The 18,167-nt window shown below is 37.6% G+C and overlaps 1 protein-coding gene across 13 annotated transcripts in view; it reads right to left on the bottom strand.

The window, feature by feature from the left end:
- MYO6 (myosin VI) overlaps positions 1-18,167 on the bottom strand; it is a 168,041-nt gene that overhangs the window by 86,859 nt on the left and 63,015 nt on the right. For 12 of the 13 annotated variants that reach the window (XM_065588044.1, XM_065588054.1, XM_065588047.1 and 9 more), the window contains 6 exons: positions 17,387-17,492; positions 15,216-15,271; positions 12,036-12,133; positions 10,884-11,048; positions 3,636-3,716; positions 799-979 (listed from right to left, as the gene is read on the bottom strand). In XM_065588044.1, the coding sequence (XP_065444116.1) occupies positions 799-979; positions 3,636-3,716; positions 10,884-11,048; positions 12,036-12,133; positions 15,216-15,271; positions 17,387-17,492 (687 nt within the window). Of the gene's footprint in view, positions 1-798; positions 980-3,635; positions 3,717-10,883; positions 11,049-12,035; positions 12,134-14,514; positions 14,624-15,215; positions 15,272-17,386; positions 17,493-18,167 lie in introns of those variants that run through there. The other variant, XM_065588056.1, reaches the window with a different exon arrangement.

The following is an 18,167-nucleotide window of genomic DNA, read 5'->3' as shown; positions in this document are numbered from 1 at the left end:
CTCTAGTTAGCCCCCAACTACCCTCTTCCCTACCAATTGTAAGATTATAAAGCAGATTATATTACAGATCTTCCTTCAGCCCGAAATTACTAAAAGGAAGGTATTTCTCTATACCCAAGTAAACAAAACAACAGACAGCTGAGTTTCTAATCCAAGACATGCTAGTGATAAGAGCCAAAATCAAGCTAGAAAATTTTTAAAAATTGAATGATAGGTAAATTTTCAAAACACAGCAGTGCAAAACTTCATTTCTGATTTCTACCAACAACTTTCCAGGAAACCTGTTTCCTGAACAATTTCGAGGGACTGTGTCAGTGCGTTTGTATATTTGTTGATAAAGTTAGAAAACAGGACTTCAAAAAAAAAAGAAGAGGTTGATAATGGGCAGCTAAATTAACTTTAGCTATGGAGCAGATATTGAACAGGATTGTGTTTCAGAATGTAGTGTGCAGTTTACCTCAGTTAGCCATCTTCTTGACAGAACAAAAAGCAATGGTCTCAAGTTGCAGTGGGGGAGGTCTAGATGGGATATTAGGAAACACTATTTCACTAGGAGGGTGGTGAAACACTGGAATCAGTTACCTAGGGAGGTGGTGGAATCACCTTAGAGGTTTTTAAGGCCCAGCTTGACAAAGCCCTGGCTGGGATGATTTAGTTGGGGACTGGTCCTACTTTGAGTAGTGGTTTGGATTAGATCAGCTCCTGCGGTTTCTTCCAACCCTGATCTTCTATGATCTAGTCAAGAAACATTCACACCTTTTTAGAAGAAGACTACAATAATTAAAAATTTCATCTAACCTGAAGTACTCCCAGCTTCCTCAAAATCAATATTTCCAAGGTGAAGGACACCAGCTACTACTCTGAAAAGATCAAGCTTCTCTGCATCATCCAAGCCAATCTTTTTCATTGCTGTGCACATTCTGTTGAAGTCTCCATGGTCATCTAGTAGAGGATCCTTCAGGGAACCTACTTTTAGGTACTATTAAAGAGCAAGAAAAGCAGACAATTTAATCAAATGATTGAAAGTAAATTGTAATTAATAATTTAGTTTATGAACAAGCAGCACAAAACATGCAAAAACAAAACCATAAAAATATATAAAGGGACTAAAGATGTTACTATTTGTACATGCTTAAAAATACAAGTTATAGTATTTTTAAGTGTCCTTAACTCTTAGAACATTAACCAATCTTCAGAAGAGACCTAACGAAGTAGGAGAGTTTGACAGCTAGGGGAGGGGAAACAGGAAAACAGAAATGGTTCAGCAGTAGGTAGCATGGGTGATGGCAAAAAAGCAGTTGTGAAAGGTTCAGTATATGAACTGGGGTGCGTTTCTAGTCTTTGATGGGGAAAGACAAGTTGGGGGGCTAGTGACAACATTATTATATGTATGACATTGACAGAAGGAAGGAGAAGGGGCTACAGGATGATTCAAAAATGGAAAGGAATGGGAGTCTTTCATCGGGTGGTTTACAAAAGTATACTTGTTTGCATTTCCTGTTCAGAAAAGTATATTTGTCTGCAGTGCTTTAAAGGTTAAAAGACATGCACCTGTTAAATATTATATTCATCTTTTACTGGTTGTCTTGACACCAGAATATCACATAACTGTATTATTTCAGGGTGGCGATAGTAAACAACTGCTTGCAGCCAAAAGGCTAAATCAAACGTATACACAATTTTTAATTTTACAATTAAATTTTAAAATGCTTTAAATTGAAAAAGATTCCTAATTTAATTGAAATAAGAGTCCATAGAATAGCCGATAGTGTTTTCACTATCATGTCAGAATAAAATAGCGCATGCATCTGAAAGATTCACGTCAAACAGTAGTTAGACACACACACAAATTAAACTACATTTTCTAATTATGTAAAATGATCACCTCATCTTCCTGATCAGGAAAAGAAAAATAATTTCAACATTAATTTACCATTGAGCTATTTCTATTAAAATATACAAAGGGAACAAGTTTAATAAGTGACAGAGCAAAGAAGACCACTGCCTATCTAAAAAGAACTGGACAATACAATAGTTTCCAGTTAGATAGCTAGACTTGAGGTCCTAGTGGACTATGAAAAACTTGCTTTTTTCTATTACTCCTCAGTAAATAGTTTGCCATCCAATCCCAAAGAAATGTAGTTCTTCAAAGACAAGGGCTTAATACTTAGTGGTATCATGTGTTTCACTACTTAGTGGTCAACATTCATTTTCAATATCATCTCTTTCTTTTAGTACATTTTAATTCAGACATTAACAATGGTTTCAACGTGAACTTTGGTATAAAAAGTGTCCACCAAAGAACAGTATTTCTATAGCTCAGCAGCACTCGCAATGAACTATTAGATTAAACATTTTCTTTGATTGGCTTAATTATCTGCCAAGTAAGACATTCATGATGATACCTTACAGCTTGGTAGTGGAAAGTCAAAATTTAACGCTCCCTCTCACCCACAAAACAGTAATAAACCACTCCAGGGTGCACATTAATAGGCTATTGGTACACGAGTGGGATGCATTATCAGGCATTCAACCAAAGATCAAGCGCCTTGAGCCACCTGAGAAGTTCCATAATAGCCTTGTTTAACTACCTGAAGTGGCTTACTGTTATTAGAACATCAGTTCCAGTCATTTAAATTACAGTTTACAAAATAATTAGTTTATTTTTGTGGGGGAGGTGTGAATTTTCACATGTTCTACTCAGAAATGCATTGTTCCACTGGGAAAAATAGTTCCTACTAGTAGGATAAGAGAAAACAGTTGAGAAAAAAAAAAAAGTGTGGTGAAGAGAACGTGCTCTTCCTGGGGATGAAGTCATAAATTGTGCTTAAAGAGTTGGTGTGTGGCTATAACACCACTCAAAAGGCCTAGCCAGCCAGTGAGATCATGGCTTTTGACACTTAGTGCCCCCAGTCACATGCCTAACTTAGTAACTACTATGAAATACAGAATTGTTCAAAACACCACAACAGCACCAACAGAGAGATTTTTTTTTTAAATTATGAAAAAGAGAATTCAATCTCAACTGGTTAAACTTTGTAACAGAAAAAAAAAGCTTTACTTGTATTTTCTGCTTATCTGTTTCTGCATCTAACTCATAGGAATATAATTAATTATACAGTAATTCCAAATAATTCTCTGGATAAATATATCATAACCAGCTATTAACAAAAACAAAGCAAAAAGGTTGTCAACAAAATCGTAAGTGGTAAATAAACAATGCTCTGCAAAGTATCACTGTAAGAGAAACAAGAATTAAGATAACATTCTGTACAAGATATTTGTTTTGTCTCCTGTTGAAGATCTGCTGGGCCATTAAGACAAAAATAGATATTAAAGTATGATGAAAATTAAAAAGGGATTTTTAAAATATTTTAGGGGTTACATTTTAGGCTATAAATTTACATTTTTGGTTTTTAAAAAGTCCTTCCAGTATTGAACCTGATAATAAAATATTAGTAATACTCCAAAACTAGAACTTTAAACATGGCAGCCAGTTCCCATTTAAACCTGTCAAGTAAGATGTGTAAAATGAACATTTCATTTTATTCTAAACAAGTGTGACTGACATTTTTAACATTATCAGCATAAGACAGTAACTTGAAGTAACTGAAAAAGTGGAAAATATACCATACCTCAGGACTTTTGCGATTTTGCAAAATTTGCTTGTCTGTCTCTTTGGTAGCAAAGTATCTAGTGCAGCCACGATTTAAATACTATAACAGAAGGGAAAAATGCATGTCATATATAAATACAATAAAACAGCAAGGAGATAATTAGCTAATGAGCTAGTGCTTCGGACAATTACAGTATATTATACTAACTCAGAGGTGCATAACATCTTCTAACTTCAACATATGACACCAATTGCATACTATCGGGCATTCAGGATTACTTCCTTGAAAGCAATATTTTATTTATAACAATCATATCACAGAATTGGAAGATGGGAACAAATTTGAAAGTAATTTAATTCTAACAAAAGTACTTCTTGTAAGCAAATTGGGAAGACACAGTCAGAACTAATAAATGAACTATTAAATCAGACACACAGCTATTAAAGGAACATCTTTGTGACTTGAGAGAGACATATAATTCATATACATACCTCAGCATTTAGTACTGAATTAAATCAACCTCTATAAAACCTTGCAAGTAAGTAACAAAAGAAAAGGCGCTACTTCGTAGAAAGCCAGCTGTCTGTTTCAGCATTTCAATTGTTCAGCACCAAAGTACATTCTGTGATATTAAGTACTCTTGTAAAGCACATCAAGTCAAGTCTAGACTATTCTCAAGTAATTTCAGTTTGGGTAACACACACATCTCTTCAAAATTTTATAATACATATCTGAAATCTCTTAAAATTTATCTCCACACCAAAGAAATTAGTGATACCTCAGCAAAACAAAAGCTAATAATGATGACGTACATCAGACCACTGTGTGAAATTTCACACCAAAAGGACACCTGCTGTTGGAGGAAAACATGAGTTTATGCCCCATTTTAAAAAGCAAAACATATGAAGATGCAACTGGTACCCTCATAATGGACTGCTTTCAAAAAATAAGAGAAATGAAGCTCCAGATAAGAGAAAAATGGTTTAGAACTGGACAAAATGTGTATTCCTACACCCATACATAACTGCAGTCAAGCTTGGTTTTGGGGAACTGCATTTGCCTTCCCATTTGTAGTAGGAAGCTGCAGGGGGGCATCAAATAATAAAAACAGTACTTACTAGCATTTTACATTTTCATTTACATTTGTGCGATACACAAACTTTACCTTAATTAATCCTCAGAGCATTGTTATGAAGATTGGTTAGTATTATCCTCAATGTTAACAAAGCTGCCAAGTTTTACACTGGTGAGAGAGACAAGCTTTCAAGCCACACACAAAAGATTGTCTCTCTCACCAACAGAAGTTGGTCCAATAAAAGATATTACCTCCCCCATCTTGTCTCTCTAATATCCTGGGACCAAAATGGCTACAGCTACACTGCATGCTGTTTCATGGATAGGTCATGGGCAGTAAACAAAAATTCATGGCCCGTGACCTGTCCATGACTTGTACTATATACCCCGACTAAATCTTGGGTGCTCTGGGAAGGTGGGCAGCCTGGAGATGCCACACCTGCTGGGGAGGTGGGTGGGCAGTGAAGAACGGCCCACGACTCCCGTTGCTGCTGGGGATGACGAGGTTTGGCAGGGCTGGCAGGCTTCCTACCTGGCTCGGCGTGGCTCCCCTGACACGTCTCTCAAGCTCCTAGGCGGAGGTGCGGCCAGGAGGCCCCACATGCTGCCTCTGCCTCGAGCACTGGCTCCGCAGCTCCCGTTGGACAGGAACTGCAGCCAATGGGAGCTGAGGGGATGGCGCCTACAGGTGGAGACAGCGCACAGAGCCCACCTGTACAATACGTTTTAAAAACAGAAATGTTTCTCTATGCAGTGAAACACTTAAGGAGTTGACCTCAGAAATAGTTTTGTAATTGAGAAAAAAAGTTATATGTTTACATGAACAGGACTTGAGGTTTCCAGTGGAAATCTTACAGGTTGACAAAGTGAACGACTGTGGAATTTAATAGTTTCCTATAAAGAAGAAGCTTAATCCAAACATTGTGGGTTTTATTATAAAACAAAAAACTCCAGTCAATATATGTATTAGGTTTAGGGCAAAAAGATATTTTCAAAGCATATAATAAAAGATGACGATTAGGGTTTTCAGAGTTTAGCAAGATTAAACACCAGTGTGTCATTTTCTTCAACCTTCACGGTATTTGTTGTCCACTATCATCCTCAATTATAAATAAATAAGGGATTGCATAATAGATTTGAGTCCTAAGAGGACTGACACTAGTTTGGGACCTCAGTTTGTAATCCTGAAATCTGTGAGACTACTTATATAAAAATAACCTTAATATAAAAATGAATTTTATGGAAAGGGAGTTTTTTACTTCAGCTTTTCTAAAATAATCTTAAATTTCTGTGATAACTGAAGAAAAGATGATGTACCTTAATCTCAACAAAAGAGGGAGGAAGAATTAAAATGTTACATTTGCTGTTTGCACAAAGTGAATCTTTCTCACCATGTAAGTCATTATTTGAAAGCACTTGATTAAACATCTAAATAAAACGTAAACTATTCTGCAATTATGCAGACTGGTGAAAATAATCTTAAAACATATTCAATGAAACTGAAACACCTGGGAGGAAATAATGTTTAAACAACCTAACTTTAGTAGCGAACAGCAAATCAAATCAGTTTATAACCTGGTACAATTGCAAAAAAATAGCCAGTGTGATTCTAGGCTCCTTAAATAAATGCATCATCATAAAACAGTAAAGTAACAGCACTTCTGCATAGGCAGTGGTACCAGTTGTTACCAGCGCTGGTCTCAGAAAGCTCAATTTTAAGCAGAGCATAAATCTGGCCTCCACTTTTATAACTTTGCAGAGGTTTGAGATTCAGCTCCTGCAGCAAAAATGAACAGGTATGTAGGAACACAATAAAGAAGGTAACTGTGGAAAATTGTTTCCACATGATGTGAAAACAAACGGATTTGTTAAATAAAAAACACCCGAAAACAAAAAACAAACAAAAAAACTTTTTTAGTCGCAAGTATTTCTGGAGGGAAAAAATCTCATCCTAAAGAACTGAAGCTGTCTTTCCTCAGTTACCACACACTGTATGGGCTTCATACACAATAGATAAATTGAGCAACAACATTAGAAGAATCATAGGAAGAATTTGTAAAATGCAGAATAAAAAGCATTACAGATCTACTGCTATCCCTGGAGCCCAAGAAAGTATTTGATAAAGTAAAGTTCTTAAAAACACTAATATTAGAGATGGGGTTTTGAGGCAATATGAAGACCTGGCTAAATATATTATGGGACACCACTTCCTCTGCCAGGATAAAAATTAAGGTGTTCAACTCTAAAGAATTTCATCTACAAAGAAGAATCAGACAAGGTTGTCCTCTATTCCCTTTGTTGCTAACCCTCTTCAACGAACCTGTAAGAATAGCAGCATAGCAAGGAGTTACAGTTAATAAAACAGAACATAAAACTGCACTGTATGTAGATGATGTGCTATTAATGCTTACCAATCCAGCATAATCTATTGCTTTCTGAAAGAAATTCATGAGTTCAATGATAAATCAGGCTACCAAAAATACTAAATCTGAAGCATCAAATATAGGGCTTGAGTAATCTACAGTGAAACAGCTACAAGATACATATGAGTTTGTATAGACTAAACAAAGTACTTAAAAGAAAATATTTCTCCTAACCTCCATCAGCTACATGAATTTATTTTCCTCCCATTATTCCCAAAAAAATGTGTTGGATTGGAATAAACCAACATTTTTGGGGGGCGGAAACTACACCCACTACTGGAAAGTCCAACTCAACAGGCCCCAATCTCCACATGGCATACGTTGTTACTGATCGATCCAGCAGATAGTGATGGAAAAAATGGAGAAGTAGCTAAGAACATATTATTTTGGATCAATGGGGAAATGTCTGGAAATGTCTGTGTAATCACTATGGAAAATTATTATAAAATACTTTATGAACAGTACCTCACTCCATTTAAGCTAAGAAATTATACAGAAAGGAGTCAACTTTAGATATGGGGGAATAGGGTCTGTATTATCTGTATTACCATAGCACTTAGAAGCCCTAGTCATGGTGTTGTACAAACACAGAACAAAAAGACAGTTCCTGCACCAGAGATCTTACAATCTAAGTAGAAGACAAGAGAAAACAGATAAATACAGGCAGGACAACAGGGGAATACAAGGAAACAATGAGACAATATTGGTCAGGATGAGACATCATGGCAGAGTTCTAAGGAGACTCTGAAGGAGAATAATAAGGCAGCTTTGCAGATGTTTAGGGGGACTTCCTCCCAAGCATGAAGGGCAACATAGCAAAGCATGAAATTTGAAAATGAAACAAATGAGTATGGGATGCTAGCATCATGGGCTGACTGGAGATGAGAATAGACATCTGGATAAGTGTATGGGAGGCCATAGGTAGGTATGTAGGGATAATCTATGAAAGGCCTTAAAAATGGAAAAAAAGCAGCTTATGTTTGATGCGATAGAGAAGGAGAAGTCAAGAAGAGAAGGGGGACATGGTCAAACTGATGGACTAGGACAATGATCTTTGCAGCAGCATTCTGAAGGGATCTCAGCAGATTGCATTTGTCAAAATAAAAGATGACGATGTCCCAGGAGACAAGACAATGAAAGACTGGAGGAGCATTTTAGCTGTGTGGGTGCATGAGAAAGGCCATATCTTAGAGATGTTATGCAGAAAGAATTGGCAAGATTTAGACTTAACCTGGATGCGAGGCGAGAGAAAGGTCCAAGCTGAAGAGGATGCCCAAGTTATGAGCCTGACAAACAAGTATGATGAGGGTGTTTTCCATAACAAGTGAGAAAGGAGGTCGTGGGGAACAAATATATTTTAGTTATGTTTAGCTTAAATTGAGGGCTACTCATTCATGAGGAGATGTCAGACAAACAGGCCAAGATTTTAGTTTGGATAGAAGGAGAGAGGCCTGGGGTAGAAAGGTAGATCTGTGAGACCTCAACACAGAGGTGATAGCTGAATTTATGTTTGCAGATGAGATTATCCAGAGGTAAGATATAGCAGAAGAAGAGAAGAGGACCAAGGACAGAGACCTGTAGAACCCCCATTGAAAGTTGGAGAGGGGATAAGGAGGATCCTCCAAAGGACATGCTGAAGGAGCATTTCAAGAATACAAGGAGAACCAGGAGAGGATGAAGTCACAGAAACCAAGGGAGCACAAGGTTTCAAAAAGAAGAAGATGGTCAATGGTGTCTAAGGCAGCTGACAGATCAAGGATAAGGATGGAATACTGGTTCTGAGTCACTGGGTCAAGTGGAGGGGTTAGGAAGAGGGCAGATGAGAAGCCTCTGACTGTCACAAGGAGACTAATAAAAGCATTGTAAGAGGGGAAATGAAGGCAAGCCAAGGGGATGGGATTTTGTGTGTTATATTTTGTCAATTGGACTCAGGGAAGAAATTGGCAAGATCCTGTGCAGAGAGGAGAGTGGAGGCAACAAGAAGGGAGGGTTTGAGCAATGAGTCAAAGACGACGAAAAGGCAGCTGGGACTGCAGGAGTGGGATTCAAGTTGTAGTAGTAGAGATGTTTAGCTATGAAGATGGCAGAATTGAAGGAGGAAATCAACCTGATTACAGGATTCCTGCCAGAGAGACACTGTTGCATGCAAGGAGGAGCAGAGGAAGCAGATGTGCGGGGAGAGCAGGGAAAACTTTACAATGAGGGAGAGATGGCCTAAAGAGTCCAGGATGGAAGGGAGTGAAGCGTACAAAGAATCAAGCACCATAGTAAGGAAGAAAGAGAAGAGAGGACAGGGCTGAGAGCAGAAGAGAAGTCATCAACACTGATTTACTGGAGATCATGGAAAGGCCAACTGACAGGTTATCGGGGGGGGGGGAGGGAGAATCATGAGGGATGGTCAGAGAGGGGAACTCAGCAACAGAGAGATTAGAAAGAGAGCAGTGCTTGGTGAAGACTAAGTCAAGTGAACAGCCCTTTGGCTGAGTGGGAGAGTTCAACCAGGGCTGTGGATCAATTGAAGAGGTGAGGGTGAAGAAGTGTGCAGTCGAAGAGTTGGATGGGTCAACAACATGGAAATTGAGGTCACAGACGATGAGTGTGGGAGATAAGGAGAGGAAAAAAGAGAGCCAGGAGTCAAAATCAGAGAGGAATGCTGACAGTAGATGACAGCACCATGGAGTGGAAGGAGAGTCAGATGCAGTGTGGTTCAAATAAGGAGAAAGTGTGGAGAGTGGAGGGTTGGAAGCAGCAGGAATGGGAGAGAAGCCCACCGCAGTCTGATCCAGAGCAGAAGTATCAAAGAAGTCTCTGGCAGATGTGGCAGCACTAAAGGAATGTCCTATGAATGGATCCTGATCTCTGAGAGAGCCAGGAACTGGAAGGTGTGAGATACAAAGAGGTCATGGATAGCTGAAATCTTTTTAGAAATGGAGTGGGAAATCCAGAGACAGAAAGAGAAGGGGAGGAGGGATGGGAGAAAGAAGGGGATTATTGGCAGGAGGTTAGGTGGCATGAGAGGGACAAAGATGGTGGCAGGAATGGATATGGGAGGTGGAGATTGTGGGGGTAAAGGGAAGGGCAGAGTTGGGGTAAATGTCAACAGAACTTAGGAGGATGCCACGAATGTGGGACCTAGATTTATGTTGGTGGAAGGAGATGAGGGTGGAGAAGGGAAGATGAGTGGGTGGAGCTGGTGGGAACTAGAGGGGGATGAGAATACACAGGAAGAGGAGACAAAACCAAAGAGGAGAGGGTTCAGGGGGAGGGAAAGGATGCTATTTCCTGGACCTGCCTGCATATATAATGCAATTCCTTAAGATAACAGTATTTTGGAGAAAAATAAGTTTAAATTGTCAGGGCAACTGAAGTTAGGTTACCCACAGAACCCACAGTTGATTCCATTAGGTTAAAGTCCAAAGGAAGTATCACTGATAAAAATCACTACTACGATCCAGATGTGTAATAGCTCATTTTTGTAAAAGCACAAAAATTCCCCAAGATTAGTGGCATGGAGAAATAAACTACGGGAAACCTTTTAAACAGAAAAATGATAGACAGCCTTATATTAGGATCAAGTAGATTTTATAATGGTTATGATCAATGAATAAATAAATAAATACACAATAATAAGAGATTAACACCACAAATTGGTCTTTTAAAGGTAATAAATAGAGGTTATGAATAAGATTTGTTGACATTTGTTTGAAAAGTTCAGGTATGTTAATAACTAGATAAAAAGGTTAAAAAAAAACAGCAGCAGCAAACTCACCCTAAAGTTATCTGGAGAGCTTAAATACAGTTTTTGCCTAATATCTTCAGGAGCACCTGCACAAAGCCTGTAAAAGATGTGGTAATTCCTCTCCTCTTTGCCTTGAACACAGATCCTGGATTTCTCCAGAAGATAATGTGACACAAATCCACCAACCACCAAATTCTAGGAGAAAGAAAAACAATTACATTTTTAATCATCCAAAAAAATACAGACTTTTAAAAATATTTCTGCTTGGTCTGATCAAGAGTGTTCCAACTGTAGGATGGCCACTACCAGGCAAAAGATGAAAACATTTCCTTAGATACTATTATATATTTAAAACTATTTTTAAAACACAAATTAAAATATAACTTTTGTTAAGCTGTATAGTTATAGGCATTTTTGGCACAAAAAACTCAGTCCAACAGTATGATTTCATTCAGCCCCAAAATACCAGCTATAGACATGAGGGTCCAAATTTTCATACAAACGCATAAAAATGTTCATTCCTCATTTAGGTGTGCAAATCCCCAAATGTATGCAAGTAATGCATGCACACCCTATGCATAATGTGCAATGTTTACTTTTGTACACATATCAGGAGAATTGTGTGCCAAAACCTGGTTAAAATCTGTTAACAGTACATTTTTAAATGGAGGGGAATATCATTTTTTAAAATTAAAATAATATTCCATCAGTTTGGCCCCACAGTTTGCCAGTAATGACATGGTAAGGGGTGGCTTCAATTCTCTTTTTCAAGGACTGCAGAATACAACTTTCCCTTGAGTCTGGTAAGCAAGCTAACCATTGCTTCCACTCAGTCTACTTCTGGTCTGGTGTATCTGTTCCCAGGCAATGGTTGAATGCTGTATTTGCAACCACTTGAAAATGTGAAGAGATTATCTTCAATCCTCTATATCAGAGTTTCTAAATCTCTTTGATATCAGGGACTGGCTGCTGCCTTCCAAAACTGTGTCAGGGAGATCTCAGGGACCAGTGCCAATCCACGGACCAGTAATCGAGAAACACTGCTGTATATGAATCAACAATGATTGAGGATGAACAGAGATTACATATTCACATGATGTAAATTTTGTGCCACCCACAAAAACCTATGCCACCAAACAAAACTCACCACTGAATACCTAACTACAAACAAAGTACTCAAACCTTTTCGTTGAAGTGGATTTCTACAAATTTTCCAAAACGGCTGCTATTGTTGTTGCGAACAGTCTTTGCATTTCCAAAGGCTTCTAAGAGTGGATTGGCTGTTTAAAAAATAAAAGATTTCAAAATTTGATTCAAAGATGACTAGCACAAAAAAAAAAAAAAAGACTTCACATCACTTTGAATAATTAGTTATCGTAACTGTAAAGTAACTACTGAGGATGACATTTGAAAGTTGAATAAGTCTTTCCTTTAGAAATAAAATTAACATGGAAAACAGCATTTTTTTTTTCCAAATTGTACTGAATCTATTGCGGAAGCAATTTGTAATACAAACTTTAAATATTGTACACCAGGTGCAGTTCCTGAATCTGAACTATAAAATATTTGGTGGCTATCAATCAAAATGATTCAGCTAGTATTTTCCTAAAGAAAACTGGGTAAATAATAACAAACAAAATACGATGGACAATTTGAGCTCCAAGTGGATTGCCCCAAAATACAACTAATTTTCCCACCTATTACTCAGGCAAAAGCATGAATAAGTATATATGAGGTGAACACTATGCACAGTAACATTAATAGGGGGGGGGGACCAAGAGCTGTGCTCTAAGAAAACCCAGCATCTATCCCAACAACATTTAGTTTTAAGGACTTAAAACTGTTGTTAGAATGAGGTAAGCTCTTCAGTAGCAAGGACTCCAAATCACATAAGGCTTTACAGTTCAAAACTGACACCTTGAATGCCCACAGATACACAATGGAAGACGGTGCTGACTTTGGAGAAGACTTGGAAGGTGCCTCCTATCACTAAAGTCCACCAAGCAGGTAGCCACATTCTGCAGTAGCTGTAGCTCCCAGTCTTCAAGAATAGCTCCATCCAGAATGCATTGCAATAATTCAGTGCACACATATTAAACATGCACCGTTTAAGCTGTGCAGCACAGTGCTTCTGAAAAACAATTTTGCTAGCTAGCAAAAGCAGCAGTAGCAGGCTTGGCAAAACTGTTTCCACATTTTGTCTATCAAACCATAGAAAACTATTTTTAAGGAACTGCTGACAACCTACAGTGACAGACTGACAATATCCTGTAATATCCTGAGGAACCCTTATGGAGTTGAGATAAAGTTTACTGAATTAAGGTTTATTGAATTAGGGTTGATACCTTTGGGGTACATTGTTTTAAAATGCAACTGTGTATGTATTATTGTGGCTTTGTATGTATCTTCTCTAGCAGGAGGGGGATGCTAACATACTTCCTCCATTATCAGCGGAAGCCACCCCCTCGGCGAGGCGTGCATATACAAGTTCAAACTGGATTCTCCAGGGACCAACAAAGAAAGGATTTTTGGATAAGTAGCCTGGTTTTAAACTGGCTCACGGCCTTCTTCTTGATCCATGGAGGGCCCAATCCTTAGGGTAGTTTTGGAAGGACTGGTCCTACTGAAGCCTCTGAAGATTATGTGCTTGTTCTAAGCTGAAACTGTGATGAATTTATAACTATAAGGAACCCCTTGGGTGGGAATTTGAACTATGCCTGCCAGAATCTATGTTAGGGTTGCGATGAAACCTGGTAAGCTTATTAGCAAGCCTGCAGGTTCTTTTATTGTTTTTAATGTTTTCTCTGTAATGCTTTTATCTTAGGAATAAAATAGGCTTGCATAGAAAGAACTGTGTGGTAACTTATAGTTGTTGACAATCACTCTTATCAGTCTCTGAAGAGAAATCAAGCAGGTGTGCTCAGGCAGCTAGTATCTGCTGGGAAGTAACACAGTGAAGGCAGGGAACAGTGGAGCCTGGAAATTCCCCAGTCAGAAGGGGTGACATATGGTTCTCCACTCAAAAAGGCAATGGCTGGGGAGCTGGAAGCCTGGATGTCCTGGCTGGACCACTGAGAGGAAATACAGGTGTAGTTGCTCTGCACTGTGACACATGCCTTCACCTTAAAATTGAACTCTATTAAAACTTAAAACTAAAGAAATTCATTGGGAACTGTTCCAAATTTAAAGTCTCTTGAAATTATCTACAAATCAGATGCTACTAACATTAAAAGGTTATCAATAGGAAACCCACTATAGTGAGATAAATTAAGGATGATAAAGTGTCAGCCCTTCCTTGGAATTTTGTTTTTTTTTATTCAAAATTATAACCTGATGGTTAAACTTCTTAATATGGCTTTCTTAACAGTTGTTATAAACAAAAAAAAGTTTATGAGATATGAAAATCTGGGCTTCAAAGTTGCTACGTTAATAATAAATACTTATTGAAGAACTTAAAAATAGCTTTACAGAAATGTGGATTATTGAATAAAAAGGTGACAAGAGGTCTTTCAGATCAGTTACAGGTTCTCCTAACAATACAGCGGTTGTGAGCATGCTTGTTAAGAAGGTGTTTACAATTGATTAAAAATTGCTTCAAACGTGCAGTAGATGCTATTGTAGATAGCACAATTATTTCACAGCTTTTTCCAAGAATACCTACAGATACCAATCAACATTATGGAATGCAGCTTCAGGCATTATGTCCAACTGTCAGTCACTTTCTGAGATCCCACGGCACATAACATGGATTTGGATGTTTATATACCCAGCTGTAATTAAGCAACATCATGCTTATTATACCACATCGATAAAAACAAAAAATGAAAGCCTGCTCTATTTCTCTGAACAAGATCTAATGGCTAGAAGTTGAGGCTAGACAAATTTAGATTAGAAATAAAGTGCAAATTTTTAACAGTGAGGATTATTAACCATTGGAACAACTTAATAAGGATTGTGGTAGATTCTCCTTCACTAGAAATTTTTAAATCAAGGTTGGATATATTTTTAAAAGACATATTCTAGTTCAGGGAAGTCCTGTGGCCTTATTATACAGACTAGATAATCACAATGGTTCCCTTCTGGCCTTATAATGTATTAATATGACAAATGTAAATCCAATAAAGATGACATGGAAGTAGTATTAAGAATGAGTTGCTTTAAGACATATATGAATTAACATGGCAGAAAGATTGATTGGAGAAACCTTATTCTTGAAAATTGCTTCTGTGTTTCCTACCAATTTTGAGCAAAACAAAACAACACACCCAATTCCACTAAAAAACACTGTTGTCAATGATTGTCTAACTGCCCCTACACATATCAAACCAAGTAAGGTTTGTTCACTTTAATAAAATACAATACCTTCTACTATTCTTTCATCAATATCTTGACCGGTACCATAGGATTCAGTCAAATACCTGTAAAGAAGAATAAAAAACAATGTCTCTCTTTTACTCCCAAGTAACGCTGCCTCAGTCTAATTGAGGAAATTGTTAAATGTCTGTATTATATGTTGGCCATTTACACAGAGGAGAACATATCTGAACATTTTAAATGGAAGATTATTTTACAAGTTCTCTGTGCATAGGCATTTAAATAAGTTAAAACACTCTTCTTTTGTAAAAGGAACATGCGTATTTTTGTTGGCTTTAATGTGGTTTTTGGTATTTCTGACTTCATTTTTACAATCTTTTCATAGCTGTATATGTATATCAATATTTGTAGAAGTGAGTTTTTTTTTGTCAATTTGACTAGTATATTATTGTGCCATCTGTAGCTATTTGTTAAGCTTTTATACAGCACTTTTTATCCATACATCAAGAATTAATGATTATTCACACACATACTGTCTGGTAGCCTATAAACAAAATCCTGTTTGGATTCTGGAGGAGCAAATTGCAGCTCCGTAATTAGGACGGTGGCCTCCTAAGCTGTCAAAAGGCAGAGAACACCACTGAGGAGCAAGTGATTTTGGGCAGTGGCCATCTTTTCTGGAGTTCAGAAGGGAAGGAAAACTAGGGCATCTGCATGCAATGAAATGTGGGATGCAGAAGGGAGGGGGAAATTAGATGTGCCTACAAGGGAATCTGGAGGACAGGAGGAAGATGGAAAGTGATATGTACACTCTCTGCATTACAGTACTCTGGCAAAGCAAATGAGCTGATAAAGTAGGCTTTACTGAGCAGTATTCTCTAATTGTGCTGTTCCAGCGGGGCATCAAGCAGCCAGGGCATAGCAGTCAATAGAGTCATAAATGTTAAGATAAAATAAAAAATGATTTAAGGTTGATACTATGCATCTTCAAATCAATATCACATTAGTGTTCTCAGTATTTGTTGTTTAGTGTTCACATAAAAACAAAAAAGAAATTCCCAATAAAACCCGATGTTATGCTGTGGTTGAAGTTGAGCATACATATCAGTATTTTTAAGATAATTACTTTTACTCTAGACTAAGAGTTAGAAACCCAGGAAATTCACAGTTAAGGTTAAACTTAAAAGAAATACAAGCATGGTAAGGTACAGAAATGCACAGTTAGGGTATAAACCATAATTCTGCCCTAGCAGGACACCATTAAGGAAAACAGTAAAAAAAAAATCTAGTATCTGTAAAACTCATCTTTATCTAACCTGGGACAACAAATACCAAAACTCCCAAAACACAATCATATGGTTATTGCATTATGTCACTATGGTGTAGAGTAAAGGTTGTTTGGGAGCTCTGTCATTTCCATATTTTATCACTAAAGCTACAGATTTGGCATGAAAATTTTGAGTAGAGTTCATGGCAGACGTGCAGGGAAAAAAGTCCCACACAAGGGTCACCAAATGTAGTTTTCACTTTTACGTAGTAAAATTAACGTTTCACCCCAAAATATCATTTAATCCATAACTGCAGTTGTTGGTAGGCTATTTGGCTATATTTTTCTTTTAAAAGGAAGACTGACACCAAAAAAGTGTACCATGGGGGCGGGGGGACGAAGGTGAATAAAATAGTGGATTATATAGTGGGGATGTTGAAAGGTGAGGCCCAGAACATGGGAGGAAGGTTGGAAAGCAATGATTCCTACTGCAATCTGGTTACAGCACCACTGAGGTTTGGCCCATCCGCTCTCCCATCTCTATCTAGGGAGGATGGACAAACCAAACCCAAGTGGCGCTGCAAGCACATGTGCCAGGTTGCAATGCCCAGTATGAAGAGCTGGCCAACCAGTGTCCTGCAGGACAGGAGCCATTGCTGCAGGGTGAGCCCATTACTGACTTTACTGAAACTCATGATTACTATGAACACAGTGACCACCATTCCAAAAATCAGTCTTATTTATCCTGTTTGCATTTCTTTTAAGTTTAACCTTAACTGTGTATTTCTGAAATCAGAGGGTTGGGAGCATTCAGCTGTCTTGCTGGATCATGCCTTAAATATATATTAATAACATTACAAATGACTTTAGAATTTATCTCTGAACATGATATACTAATGTATCAATACAAAAGATTCCCATTGAATAATTTTCTGGTTACACATGTACAAACCTCAGAACAAATTTTGTATTTTCTGTCTTGCCAGCTCCTGATTCTCCAGAAACTATGATGGACTGACTCATCTTGAGTACTTTCATGTCACGGAATGCTTTATCAGCTACAACAAAAATTACATTAAAGGACACAAAGTTATGTTACCCTTCCTACCATCAACTGATAATCAGAATTAAGTTATGCTGTACATGACACCCAATTTAATCCCTTTGAGAACAAAAATCAAAAAACTCTACAAATTTAAATTTCTGCATTACATCCTATGAAAGTCCATTTCTGCTACCTCCGTACCTTACATTACAGTGGCCCACCCTCAAAGAATGAAGCCTTGTATCTTCAAAGAGGCTGTGGCAGCAGACCAGACAACCTATGTATGACCCATAACAACTTAACAAGAGGCATTTGTATGCAGACAATTCACTTGTATGTGAATTTCAAAGAGATGTACTAGAGTAGCAATCAACTCATTCATTTTTAGTAATAGAAATCAAGGGTAGATACTAAGTGTATTTGTCTGTGTTTACCTATATTCTGTTAGATGTTTAACAATGTAACCAAATTAGCTTGTAGATGATACATGTGTTAATTGCCTTAATTATGTATGTGACTGTGTCCAGATGTAAGATACTGTAGGAAACTAATAATATTATTATCTACATTGTCTTCAGCTTAACTATCTATGATATAGTATGATATGATCATAACTATCTATGATATCAGATTAGCCGGAGAATCGGCTAATTGCCTTATGTGAATGGGTGTAACTAGTTTACCTGTG

Source organism: Chrysemys picta, chromosome 3 (genome assembly GCF_011386835.1).
Source record: "Chrysemys picta bellii isolate R12L10 chromosome 3, ASM1138683v2, whole genome shotgun sequence".
Classification (NCBI taxonomy): Eukaryota; Metazoa; Chordata; order Testudines; family Emydidae; genus Chrysemys; species Chrysemys picta.
This window is presented reverse-complemented; position numbering and strand designations above follow the sequence as displayed.